This window comes from Neopsephotus bourkii, unplaced genomic scaffold (assembly GCF_033783945.1).
Source record: "Neopsephotus bourkii isolate Nb327-2 ecotype Australia unplaced genomic scaffold, CSIRO-AGI_Nbou_v1 NB_1637, whole genome shotgun sequence".
NCBI classification, from domain to species: domain Eukaryota; kingdom Metazoa; phylum Chordata; class Aves; order Psittaciformes; family Psittacidae; genus Neopsephotus; species Neopsephotus bourkii.
The window spans coordinates 5,318,566-5,332,783 of NW_026902112.1; the positions used below are offsets into that span (position 1 = coordinate 5,318,566).

At 39.8% G+C, this 14,218-nt stretch overlaps 2 protein-coding genes across 3 annotated transcripts in view; one reads left to right on the plus strand and one right to left on the minus strand.

Annotated features, from left to right (window-relative positions):
- TG (thyroglobulin) overlaps window positions 1-14,218 on the plus strand; it is a 213,087-nt gene that overhangs the window by 106,817 nt on the left and 92,052 nt on the right. For both annotated transcript variants that reach the window (XM_061374135.1, XM_061374136.1), the window contains 11 exons: window positions 1,160-1,282; window positions 3,359-3,474; window positions 4,070-4,178; window positions 4,400-4,597; window positions 6,645-6,812; window positions 7,413-7,478; window positions 8,183-8,263; window positions 10,315-10,452; window positions 11,547-11,723; window positions 12,462-12,573; window positions 13,083-13,162. In XM_061374135.1, coding sequence (XP_061230119.1) covers window positions 1,160-1,282; window positions 3,359-3,474; window positions 4,070-4,178; window positions 4,400-4,597; window positions 6,645-6,812; window positions 7,413-7,478; window positions 8,183-8,263; window positions 10,315-10,452; window positions 11,547-11,723; window positions 12,462-12,573; window positions 13,083-13,162 — 1,368 coding nt within the window. The remainder of the gene's footprint in view (window positions 1-1,159; window positions 1,283-3,358; window positions 3,475-4,069; window positions 4,179-4,399; window positions 4,598-6,644; window positions 6,813-7,412; window positions 7,479-8,182; window positions 8,264-10,314; window positions 10,453-11,546; window positions 11,724-12,461; window positions 12,574-13,082; window positions 13,163-14,218) is intronic.
- ZFAT (zinc finger and AT-hook domain containing) overlaps window positions 1-14,218 on the minus strand; it is a 983,920-nt gene that overhangs the window by 102,033 nt on the left and 867,669 nt on the right. The window lies entirely within an intron of this gene.

Genomic DNA, 14,218 nt, shown 5'->3' on the forward strand with positions numbered 1-14,218 from the left:
TTGCTGTAAGAGTACAAATGATTGTTTTGAGAGCTTATCTCTAACTTTTGTTTTGTTTGTGGCTTATCCAGACATTTCAGGGAGAGAGGCCTGGGATTGTCCTGCTGGAGCTGAGCTTCCAGTTCTTCCATGTGCAGACATCTCCCACGGGCTGAGATCAGACAAAGGGTCCTGTGTCTACAGTCTTTTAGGCCTATCGAAGCATTGGCTGCATTAAGCCAGAGGTTTGCTTCTAAGAGGGGCATTTAGAGAAGTCTGGTACCCACAGGGGTGATGCTAAGTCACCATGTTCTTTCCTTCTCCTTAATACTTTATGCTCTCTGAAGGACACTGGTATATCAACATGTGGACATGTTGTACCACAACCCCTTTCTATACAGGTAGTAGCAAACTTAGCAGGGTAGGGGTGGTGCCACTGTGTGTCCCTTCACCAGACTATAATCTTCTGTAGGGCATAGTGAAGGCCAAACCTTCTGCAGCTTAAACTGGATTTCTCTCCCCATTTAGTGACCTTTGGGGTTTCCATCTCTAGACCCCAGGAGCTTTTCCCAGTCTGTGTATCAGACATCCTTACACTCATGTGCAGTGGGTCCAATTCAGAGAGAGCAGATAAAAGGGTTTGGTAAGCAAAGTGACAATCTGGAGTTAAAGCTTGAATGAAGAAGCTAAAAAGGGGCACGTAGGACATACTACCTTGGGGGGATCCCTAAGCCTGAAGTCAGTGGAGATCAGGGTGTTGTGCTCCTGTAAATAAGGGATAAGGCTCCAAGATTTCCTTTCTAACCAAGTTATATTGGAATCAGCTCTTGTTTCAATGGCTGTTGGTTCCCCTGTTGACTCAACAGTTGGTTCAGTGCCATGGATAGGTAATGCAGATGGCTAGTCTGCTGCTGGAAGAGAAGTCTCACTTGAATATAAACTCCCAGCCCACTCCTAGCTAACTGGTTTTTAAAAGATCTTGTGACACCTTTTCTTGCAAAGCAGAAATGATATCCTCAGTCCACCTGTCTCCCGTGTTACCTGTGGAGCTATGGAGCATCAATGAACAAACCTCTTTCCCTACAGAATTCTTCACTGTTTATGTCTACCTAGAGTCTTTGTCTCCCTGCAGCATGGGAATCTATAATAGTACTTAGTTGTTTTTTTGGTGTTTTTACAGTGCTCAGAAAATTTGAGAGAGCTCCTGCCTCCAGGCTGGTTTATGGGTCAGAAGAAGCTCAAATACTTCAGTCTCGGTCATTTGGGAGAGACCTGCAAAATCCAGCTTTTCAGTGCATTTCAGGTGAGGAAAACTCAGAAAATCTGTGGAGACAACACTAACCATCATGGAAAATAATAATCCTTTAACATGATGAGCTTGTAGTTAAGTTCCTAAATGAAATGAACTATCTGCAGTTCATCACCAATTCACTGCAAGGTATTTACAACTTTTGGTGACCCTGCTTCTGGGAAGAGATTGGTCTCTCTTTCAGGAAGAAGTCTTCTGACTTTACATACCACTTCAGACAAGTCATCTGACTTTAAAGCCAGTTGGTACAGTTTGCAATACAGACGAGAGTTGAGATTCAGATCAGGAAACATTCATCAGACTTTTCAGATGTGCAGACAAAACATGGATTAGGTGTTCAGAACACGTGAAAACCAAGCTTTCCCCTCTTCCCTCATTACCTGATTGGCACATAAAAGAGGAATAATCATCCTTGCTTATGTCACAAAGGTATTATAAGGAGGGCAGAGGTATTCCTTTGCCAAACCTTACAGTGTAAATACTATTTTACATCTGGACACATCATGTGTGCTGGCTTATGTTGGTTCAAAGTAATCTAAAAGCAAGAGGAATCACTGCACTGCTTTCAGGGTGCTTTTAAGCAATCTCACCTTCTGCCTCCTAATGCTCAGACTGTGAAAAGAGGTAAGGGGGTTATGTTCAAAATAAAAACACCCTGCGAGAAATAACAAAGGTGACAAAGTCAGTGGCTTTTGTTCACATACCGTGGTCTAGATGGAGCAGTCATCTCTCATGCCAAGATGTGAATACATAGAATCATAGAATCATAGAATAGTTAGGGTCGGAAAGTACCTTAAGATCATCTAGTTCCAGCCTCCCTGCCTCTGCCCTCCCAGACACCTCACACTAAACCATGCCACCAAAGGCCTTGTCCAACCTGGCCTTGAACACTTCCAGGGATGGAGCATTCACAACTTCTCTGGGCAACCCATTCCAGTGCCTCACCTCCCTAACAGGAAAGAACTTCTTCCTTATATCCAATCTAAACTTCCCCTGTTTAAGTTTTAACCCGTTACCCCTTGTCCTTTCACTACAGTCCCTAATGAACAGTCTATCCCCAGCATCTCTATAGTCCCGCTTCAGGTACTGGAAGGCTCCTATGAGGTCTCCATGCAAAATTAAGACTTATATGTTACTAGAATTATTTTCCTGCACCAGATAATCTCTTGCCTGTATACTGTAAAGTTTCTTGCACCTTCCTCTGAAACTGAGCAAGACACCAAGCTGAGAGAATCATGGGAATGAACTTAGGGAAGAAAAGACATCCCTTTGACAAGCACTGATTCAGGACACACAGCCTGTGTTTTCATTATAAATTACATCCACTGTCAAATGACAGCAGTTCTACAAATACTTCCTGCTGGGGTACTCACTGAAGGGTAAGAGTTAATCTTTCCCTCTTCTTCCTAGAAGTCAGCTAGCTTAGCTTACATTCCTGTTATCATCTGATCACTTCTGATGATATTTTGATCTATGCTGGTTGACTTTATTCTAAAGACATTTGGAAACCATTTCACCTAGTGTTCTAGGAGCAGAGTTGTGGGAGCAAGTGATTGGTGAGTGCGTGAGGGCAGAAGGATCTTCAGCCACCCCTAAATCTGGAGGGGGGGTGGCTGCTTGCTGCCTTACACTGGCCAGGTGATTGCTGCAGAGACAGCTGGCACAGCTGAATTCCATGGTTGCTTACTTCCTATTACTCTGATACTGCCACAACCTGTTTGCCATGGGCTTACTGTATCGGGGAGATGTGATGTGCTGGCAGGCTGGTTCATGAGAGTCCTCCCTCAAGCAAAGGTATCCAGCAGACACTAAATATTTGGATGAGTGGTTAGACCTAACTCAGCTGTTTGTATCATTAGGTGATGAACAGCTTTTTTCATTAATTTAACTGAAAAACCTCACCCTCTACTAAAATAGTTGAATACTAAATTTCATCTGGCTGATGAAATTCATGTGCTTGCAGTGCAATAGACATTAAAAACAGGCAAATATCAGTAAGCAGTGGAATTTGTAGCAGAAATTTTGCACATGAAATGCTAGGAAAATGGAGGTTTCTTTCCCATTTTTCAGGCTGTGAGATGGAAGACGCGTGTGGTTTTGTGGCTGTAACTCCTGCTGGTGCTGAAGTTCTGTGTGAATTATACAGTGCTGCTGAAGTCAACTTCAACTGCACCACCTCGGGATTGGTAAAAATGATGATATCTAAAAACATGTGTTTACCATAATACTGTACCTTCAGTGTAAGTAGATGGCATTCCAGAAGAAAGGCAGGCTGTTACCTGAGCCCTTGGACATCACTCTTCACTGTGGCAGTAATAAATTCCTGCAAGATGGTAAAGAAGATACACCCAGGTGTTTCCAGAAGTGACAGCTGAATGCCTCAGTGTTTGGTTGAAACATCACACAGCGCTTTTGCTCCTAAAACATGCTGAGCTTCTGCAGTCAGGAAAATGGGTTAACTTAAAAGGAGGGTTAATCTGGGTAATACAAACTAGAAGTACTCAAGTTGGTAACCGGGTCACCTGAAGAGTCCCTTCCTCTAGCCCAGGGTTTGAACTGTGGGCTCTTTAGCACTGTAACATCTTCCTATTCACAACTTTTAAACACATCAATGCAGTATTGAAGAGTCAAGATCTGAGTCTGAGACAATGAAAAATGTCCACACTGGGCCACATCTTTGTGCTGATTCCTCCCCCTGAGTTTCTGGTTAAGGAAAATGTGTTTTAGGGAGAGGAAATCAATCAGGTTGTATTGATTGTGCACACCTGTCTTCTGTCTCAGGTGCAAGGTGTTTTGGGGAACCCTGCTGCCACTGGCATTGGTCGTCTCAGCTGTCTGCTTCATGTCAGGAATCCAGAGGGAGATGCAGTGATGGTCTATTTGAAGAGAGGTACTAGATACAAATCACTTCTCTGTTGTAAGACTGCTATGCCCAAACTTGTAGTTACTTCTATATAGGATCATGTCTAAATGTGGGGAGCGTCTTTATTTAAGAAGACATAATACTTTTTCATCTTAACATTTCATGATAGACCAGTCTGAAGGCAAGCCAAAAGCATCCCGCATTCTCTTGTTTGGTTTTGACCTTTCTTTCCTGTTCTTTCTACCCAGGACAGGAATTTAACTCATCTGGACTCAAGACCTTTGACAGGACCAGTTTTCAGAATGTGCTTTCTGGCGTGTATCGCTCCATGGTGCTCTCAGCAGCTGGAGCATCTCTGACTGATGCGCAGCTCTTCTGCCGGCAGACATGCAGCAGGGACTCTTGCTGTGATGGCTTCATCTTGAGTCTCAATGCACTTGATGGAGGTATTGTCTAAGTGCAAAACAAAAAAAAATACACAGTGGAAAAACGACGTTAGTTGAATACAGCTCAGTTTTGGATGCAGTGTATTTTATATCATACCAGTATCAGCAGCTTGCCTCTGCATCAGTGATGTTTTCTGGTGTAGGCAAAATTTGCATAATGCAAATGCATTGACCTGGAGCAATAGAAATAAAGACCTGAGGTAGCAAGCTGCTCTTGGAGAGAAATGGACATTTTGAAAGGATAATTCTTTCTTTAAACATCTGCATCCAGATGAGATAAATAATTCTGAAAACACCTCTTTCCTTATGTAGAGCAGCTCAATTGCAAGAAGGTTCTTTTCAGGTGATGGGACAGTTAAGGTGGTATCTACAGGCCTTGTAATGCAAATGTAAATCAGCTCCCTTTTTGGAGCAGGAAAAGAGGATGCTAAACAGGGGATTAAGTTCTTGCATGCAGAAATGCTCCAATCTCCTAAATCTGGATGTGTAGCTAGGAAAACAAGTGGGGTGGGATAGACAGTCTGACAGTGGTGGGACTTAGGCAGAGCCCAGATTTCTGCCAGAAAATTTAAGCATTTAATGTGCTTAAAAAAACAGTGCCTGGTTTTTGTAGTTTCTTTTCGTGGTCATGTGGGATCAACTTTCCCTTTGGAGGTGGATTTGCTATAGAAAAAGTGAATTTCCTATTGAGATGTCTCAAGATTTTAAAGACAGGCTCTTACAAATCCAGGCACGTGCTACTGGCTGCTATGTGGCAAGCACTTCTCCAGTTTGGAGTGGAAAAACTGATCCTGGAATTGAGGATATATTGTCTGTGAAAGCTGCCAAGCAAACATTTCCAGAAAATTATTTTTTTCTTTGGCATCTAATGGTTTGGTTTTGCTTTGTTTTTTCTTTCATCAAAATATTCCAGGTGATCTTGTAAAGCCCATTTCTCTGTAGATTTACCATGAAATTTTTGGGTTCTCCATACTTGTAAGAGTAGAGGGAGATGTGGAGAAGGTGAATGCTATAACAACAGCTCTCTGTTTAGTTAGGGTGACCTATTTGGATCAATACCAGAAGTAAATGGGTTACTTGAACGAGCATTCTATTTTAAGAAAAAATAAAAAAAAAGGAAGGAAAAACCAGCATATTCATAGAATCATGGAATGGTTTGAGCTGGAAAGGATGTTAAAGCTCACCTGGTTTCTATCCCCCTGCCATGACCAGGGACACCTTCCAATGTATCAGGTTGCTCAAAGCCCATCCAGCCTGGCCTTGAACACTACCAGGGATGGGGCAGCCACAGCTTCTCTGGCCACCCTGTGCCAGCACCTCAGCACCCTCACAGGGAAGAACTTCTTCCTAATACCTAATCTAAGTCTCCCCTCTTTCAGTTTTAAATCCTTCCCCCTCGTCCTACATGCTCCTGTAAAATGTCCCTCTGCATTCAGTATACCCAGTCCATAAAAACAAAAAAGTGAGAGCATTGTAAAACTATAGAAACGTGTGACAGCAAGTGCGGGCAAGAAGCTGAGTATTGTCTAGAAGTCATGGTAGCAGACTGATGCCAGAACACCTGGCTTTAAGCATGCTGGTCCCCCTGCCTCACATTGTGGTGCTGGAGGAGACTCAGGCCTGCACTGACTGAAATCAGGCACCAATCCAGGAAACCATCCAGGAAAAATAGAATTGCTTTCTTGGTTCAGAGCCTGAGATTGTGAGACCGCCAAAGGCTTGAATATGTCTCCATGGTGCTATAAAGTGCTGAGAACACTGTTAGGTATTATCAGATAATAGTAATATTTTATTAGGTGGTAATAGGGTGTGCTTGAAACCTCTGAAAAGCAGGCTACAAAGTTTGGGTATGAATGGCTACCCTTAGTAGTCTAATTTGAGCATATGGGTCTTATTTTCTTTTTAGTAGCAATACTAGAACTTACCTATCTCAGTGACACAGGACCAGTTGGCATTTAGAGAAAGTATTGGGATGCTCAGGTGAAAAGCTCTTTGTAGGTGCAAAGCATCATTGGAGTGATGCAACTGTCTCTCTTCCCGAGTCTAGGTACCATTTTGTGTAGTTTGATGAGCAACCCAGATGTGCTGATCTGCAATGTGAATGGCTGGAGGCCAACACCAACATCACTCATAGATCAGATATGTAAAGGCATGACCTATGACGAAAGAGAGAAGATGTTTTCCTTCACCCTGGGAGGACAAACGTTCAGTGGAAGTATGTCAATGGATTATCTCAATTTACATTTGAGGTTACTTCAATTTGATTCAAATTAAATTTAAAATGATTTACATTTCTTTAATTCTTGTGTAGCTCCTGTAGCTCCTGCCTTTTTCACCAATCTGCTCTTGTACTTCAGTGCTTTTTTCTCAAGTTAATCCTTATGTATACAACCATAAGAGAATAAGAACTCTCTAACTGGATGCACTGTTAGACAGATGGACCTCTCACATTTTCCTTTGTGAACATTAGTGAAAGTCAAGAACGTGTTTAGTATATCACCCTGTAATACTTCCAGTACTTAATTAGGGCAGATTCAAGCCAGTAGTCTGAAAGAGAGATAAAGTCTGGAGCAAAGATAAAAAGAGAGATACCCACAGCTGCACAGAAAAAAACAGTGATGGATAATAGAATAAAGTTTTGGCATCCTGGACTCAGACTAGCACCAGGACACACAGGACCTTTTTCCTTAGCATCTTGTATCATAAATAAGGGGGGGACATTGTCTAGTGATGTAGTTTTAATGCTGTTTCTGAGCATTTCAATACTACCTGTTTAATTTGAGCAGCTCTTCTAATAAACTTGTTTCTCTATTAGCTTCTAGGTTGGTAGAAGAAGCAGAAAGAAATTTTACAACCTTTCAGCAAGTTTACCTATGGAAAGGTGAGATATCTCGTAGAAGTTGTTACTAAAAGCTTATGATGAACTGTAGGCAGTGGCAAATGTGTGGTCTATAATGAAAATGTCTTTCTCAGTTTATTTTGTATTGTTCAAACTGAAGCACTACTCAGAAGTCTTTTCCGGCAGCGGTGGGTATAATCTGGAATAATTCTGGGACTGTAGTTTCAGAATATTTGGGTAAATTCTTGTGTCTGAGAATATACTTTATAATTTTTAATACCTGTGAAAATAGTATCATGGAGACGTTTATCTTTCTCCCATCACTTTCCAGGTACCATAATAATTTGGCACTTTGTATATAGGTTATTTTTATTTGTATATAGGTTTTATATGTATAGGTTTGTATATATGTATATAGATTTTATTTGTATATAGGTTATTTTTATGAGCATGATAACTCTGCATGTGCTATTTTTGCAAGTTTATGTTCTGAATGTCACAGCATACATAGCAGGAACCTGCTAAATGATTTGTGATGCTGCTTTAAAAATGCACACAACCTCCAGAGCACTGATACTGAATGCACAGTGATTGTGGCTATCACATTTGATTCAACGGTTGGTGGAACTATCGAATGAGTTTATCTAAATGGTGCACATTAAATTTTGGGAACTAAGGATGATGTAGTTTTAATCGAAGAAAGATAAAGGGAATTACTATGCTCTTTAATTCTTGTTTCATTCCAGGCTCTGATATGCTCACTCGGACTGAAACCACTGCATGCAATACTACTGCTTTGAAGACAGTCAACGATCTGCAGTTATCAGGTATTACAGTAGGGGTAGACAGAGAAGGCAGCAGAAGATATCAGAGTTTAACCAGAAAGAAATCATATTTTGCCATATATGTATCATATGATATTGGTATTGTGAAGTCTAGAGGTTTTCTGTTAAGTACAGGTTTTCTTTGAGGTAGGAAGTCCAATAAAATTTTGAGAACCATGTTCAAAATGTAAGACTTCTGCTCTATGATTTTTACCTTCCTAGGACAGGCTGGAAATGAAAGTGTTAAAATGTTCTATGAAAGCTTGTTCTTTCAGACTTACCGACCTGTAAAGACTCAGGAAATACTATTTGTCTGAATAAAAATCTCACATAAACCTAGGAATCAAATCCTTAGCTTAGGTACCTGGGCATATTTACTGCTACTGACAATGACAGTAAATATCATGCTTAGAGCAACTCAGGATGAAACTGCAATCAATCACACCTGTTTCTTCCATGCATTATGGACATGAGGGACCTGTGAAGTTCTCTAGTTTCTTCATTATTCCAGGGCCTGTGCTTCCATACACTTAAGTCATGTATATATCCAAAATAATTTGTATTAATTCAGTAGAGTGGTCCTTCAGCCCTGTAGTGCTAAGTGAGTAGTGGAGCCTATTGAGAACACTTTGGTTCATCTATAATGAACTGCTGTCTTTGCTGAGCAGTATTAATTAATACCTGAGAATTCAATACATGTAAAATCCTAACATGAAGTGAATAGCTGGGTTTGCTTATGTATTTGAAAGGAAGCTAAACGAAAATGCCCATTTACCTAGTGGCACTCCTGTACAATTAGTGGTATTTTAAAGTCTAGACTTAAAAATGAGAGAAAACTGTGCTTAGTGCATTGGGTGAAATTATCTTGCATTTACATGCCAAGGCATGAGAGCATCCCTTGGTGTTCTCCCTTTACCTTGCTGCAGCTGGTGATATCATTAGACATGAAACTATGCAAGGAACGCAGTTTCTTGCTCCATCACTTAGTCTTAGCCATGACACAAACTGTTTCAAGAGAAACTGAATATTGAAGTCTTGAGAGGCAACAAGACTTAAGAGTTGCTCTTTCGAAAAGCTACGAGTGCATCAAGGAAAATGCCTGCAGAGCTTTTATTACTTGATGATTATCCTTAAAGCACATTTTGTATATTCTGATAGCAAATCCACAGCTATTATGCACTCCCAGCATGTCATCAGGTTCTTCAGCATTTCAGCTGCAATCATCAGTATGTTTTTACTTCCCTATTTTCATTTTCTTCTGGCTGTTTCAGTGCATCTAAGATTAAATACCAGAATCCCTCACAATATTGGAGTAACTGGCGATGAGACCTGCTGATGGTATTTGATACATAAAAAGGTGTTTATGAAGAAATTTGATCAGTAAAGAAAGACCATTTCTTTCAATACTGGATCCTTATTTAAAGGGATCAATTTGAAAGCAGCCTGAAATAGCTGTATGTTTCAGAGAGGGCTCAGGAGATGTAAAGCATTGCATACATGACTGAAAATCACAGGGAAGTGACAAGAGTTACTTAATGTGGTCTTTGGGAGCATAAACTAGGAGAAATAAGGTTATATGACTGAAATAGGTATTACGCTTTTTAAGAAAACTTTTATCAGAGAGGAGTAAAAGCTTCTCAAGGGAAAAATAGGGAAATTGCTGTATTATGGATTACTAAAACTAGATTCATTAAGGTATTGTAAACAATCTGAGACATTGTACTTCACTGTTAGGTTGATGTGTTCCATGACAGAGTAGAGAGAACCTTCTTATTTCTAGGGACTGAGATTTTCCTCTAGTTTTTAGATGGTGGAAATAGCCTGACAATGCTATGTTGTGCAGTAAGGATGCATTGCCTACAGAAGCTTCAATAACTGTGGGTGGACAGTTCAGTTATTAAAAGCAGCCTTTGGGGTATGCTAACCCTACAGAATGGTCGCAGGTCTTTTACTGTGAAGGGCAGAATTTTATGTGTAAATAAAATGAATTTATTCCAGATCACAGTCCGTTTTTTTTGTGGGTTTAAGCAGTTTTTTGTTTGTTTGAGTCTCAGATTCCACAAAGGAACTTTTCTACCGAATGGACAGCAGCCAAATACAAAGTGGCCAGAACTATTCTCTTCCTTACCAGCAGTACTGGGTCTTCAGGCAGAAGTACTCAGCAGAGGAAGCTGTGCTTTGGTGTCTCACAAGTAAGACATTTTGCAGACTGTTGTTCTGTAGGAAATAATTAACTGAAATCTTTGAATGGGTATTATGACAAGGATAAATTCTGGACTTTGAGATTGTTTTTTGGAAAAATCCACAAAATTGTCATGGAAGTTGCTAATGGGGCCACTGGTTTGTTCCTTATGATCTGTCTGATGTGGCAGAAAGGGTACCTGCCATTCATCATCAGGGTATTCCTGTTATGGGCAAGAGAAAGTGAAGATACAATTTAGACAATACTCTGCTGTTCTTGAAATGTACCCCTCAAAATAGATAGATAATGTAGTGGTAAAAAAAGAAAGTAAAATAAACCTTGGGATTAATGATAAAGTATATTTTGATTTGATAAACGGAGAAGAATTTCTAGCTCTGGCTACCAGAAAGGCAGAACCGAGCGTACTAAACAGTGCACTGGCATCGCTGTAAGACATCAGTAGAGCTATGCCTGTTTAAAATTAAGAACTGACATATATTTACAGAAGCAATTGCCAGAGTAATTGAGAAATGGGTTTTATGGCTTTGTTTCTTTCCTGAAGGTGCAGTATTACCCTGGGACAAACTTCAATGCAAATTGCTACAGGCAAATGGCTTGAACAACTGATTGTAAAAGTTATTTATGTTTCTGTGTGATGTATGAACACTTCAGAAACATCTTTTGAAAAACCTTCCTAAGATATTGTAGACTTTATTGTCCTTTTTATTCTTTAAAGTAAGACACATGGTTGATGCAGAGTTCTTTTATGATTAAACAGTTCATATGTCAGATTTACTGAAAAGAAAATGAGAGAGATCTTTATGGATCACAGAGTTAGTGACACCAATGCACTAATGTAATGCTTGTCACAACTGGGGAGTGTATCTTTCCAAACAGCTGTGGTGTAGCTCTTTTTCTGTGCTCCACAGGCAATTCCTCAGTGTCACCAGAAACAGAATCTGTCCCTGTTTCCCTTACACTGTAATAGGATAATATTGAAATTCTTAGTTGTTTGCTGATGGGCAGCTTTAAGTGCACTGAAGACATGAAGAGGTATAGAGGGGTGAAGAGCTGTTTGCAACTCTTTGTGACTTTGCTTCCTAGGGTGTGCACAAGAGGATGAGTTTTGTCGAATGGCAGATCTTCAAAACGCTGCAGACACATACACTGTGTGTACCCTCTATCCAGAGGCACAGATTTGTGATGATAGCATTGATGAAACACCAGAAAACTGTCGAACCGTGCTACCCTGGCAACCACAGACATTGTATCGTAAAATAGGCAAGTTTGGGGATTTGGATGTATAACGTGTGCTCTAACCCTGGCAATGCAAGCTAGTGTTTTGGCTCTTGATTCTCAGATAAAAAGTATGTCTGTATGAATGAGTCCTGGGGCGTGATGGTGGAAGGGGAGGTCAGGCTGTTCTGCACATGGATTTTCATTTTCAGTTCACTTCTACTCTCCAACTCAGGTATTCCCAATTCAGAGAGGCCAAGGGTAGCTCAGAAAATCTGTATACCAGGTCTTAGATCTTATAATGTGGCTGAAGTGGGAATGTCACTTGGATGTCACAAATCCCATTTTCTACCATTAAGCAGTAGATAAGCAATGCAAAAATTAAGAGTCCTTGATTGTAATTTTGTTAATTATTTTACTGAATCCAGGGTTATGGACATGTGGATTTTAACCTCTGCTCTTTGAATGCCTGGGAAGTTCAATGATTTTTCTCGTAGGGCTTGTGTGAGGAAGCTGAACAAACAAGACTGTTACCACTGTACAAGAACATATACTTTGTAAAGGTCCATTGAACTACATTATTAAATTATGCCTTTTCAGGGATCCCAAAGTGCAACGCAGGTTGACTATCACATTACTGTGATAACGTAAAATTATCCTTTAATCAATCAAGACCATTGTAGCATAGAAACATAAACTTTACCCTTAACCATGTTATTACTTGACCAGTATATGGAAATTACAAGATTAAGCTGATTTTCCCAATTTTCTTTTTCCTTCCAGTCACTCTAAAAAGTTCTGTGAAGAGCTTCTACACGCGCATACCATTCCGGAAAGCAATGGGTATCTCAGTGAGGAACATGACTGACATGAGCAGAAAAGCTGTTTCAGATGGGTAGGATGACACGGTTTTTACTGGAAGTTTTAACTACACCTGGAATACCAAGGCCCTGTAAAGCAGATGAAGGGCATCAGACATGTTGATCCAAGAAGTTATAAATAATAATGTATATAATTAGTTTTTATATATATGTGAATTATTACTTATCCTGCTATTAAATTGCTGGTCAATTAAGTCTCTTGGCAATAATGCACCAATTTTAATAGTTAATATTGATATTTTTAGGGCAGATATCAAAATAATATACTATATTATTAGATGTTGTCTGACAGATGTCAACCATATGTTTGACAGGAGTCAAATATAACTTCATCTGCAAATGGAAAATGTGTGAAAGTGTCTATGCAGTATGGAACATATAAGAGCTGTGAACAGTCTTAGCCTGAAAGGCATCTCTGCAGGTTCTCAGTGTCTCTTCCCTATGCAGTATCCAGTCTTCGCTTCTCCATAACAGAGACAGATTATTAATGGTACTGAGAGAAATGATGTTTATTCTTTCCCAGCTTCTTTGATTGTGAGCGTTGGTGTGATGCTGACCCCTGTTGCACAGGATTTGGCTTTTTTAATGACTCCCAGCTATCAGGTATTTTTTCACTATTTTAATTTCTTAAAATCATTTTAGTGTCTCTTTATTGTTCCCAACTTCACTGTTCTTTTGCTGTGAAGGACACTTTAAAAGCCTTTCCAGATCTTATGCAACTCTCTTTAGCACATTTTTGAGTAACCATAACCATTTCTAGTTCAGTCCAATGACATGCTCCACATCTCAGAAATTATTGAGGAAAGTTCATGGTAATGAGTCATTGAGGCTGCAGTTTCAACAGCATGGAATTCCAACTGATAAAACTTCGGAACAGTTACTTCTCATTTATCAACCTTTCTTCCAAAATGTTGACTTTTTTTTCTTGTGATTTTTTAAATGTTTGATTTTTTAAAGCATAAGTAATTTAGAAACCTAAATATTGCTGAAATTAAATGCGTGTTAAGCACATAATGTCCATGGATACTTTGGAGCAGCTTAGCCTTTTGGATTTCTTGGATGTCTGAACTTCTCTGCTCCCAGATTTTAGTCTTTATTGAAGGAAATTGGTTGTGGATAAAGGTTTCCTGTCTCTTCCTTAGTATTTTAGCTACTTAAGACATCCCAAGTAGGATTTTGATCAGTCTGAGGAAATCTGAACTTCTAAAGTATGTGTGACTTGAAAGCTATTAGAAAGTCAAACAAACATATTTACTCACCTGGGATGGCTAATTTACAGGATGTTGTCACCCTATGCTCCCTCTGTAGTCAGCAGAGAGATGTATAGACACAACTACGGGGTCATTAAGAGCTTTGGTTGACTGAATCCTGTTCTGGAGGTAATTTTCTTTTGCTCCACTTGCTGTAAAGGAAGTGAAATTTTTAAAAGAAAGACTTTAGCAGGTGTTTAAAATTGGATGCTACCTAGGCCAAAGTCAATGAAATAGTTTTTAATGTTTTATTCCAAATTTAGATTTAGACCACTAAAATAACTAACTTTGGTTTTGGAAATGTCAAGTGCTAATCATAGAATCAATCATAGAACAATAGAATGGTTTGGGTTGGAAAGGACCTTAACACCATGCAGTTCCAACCCCCCTGCCATGGGCAGGGACACAT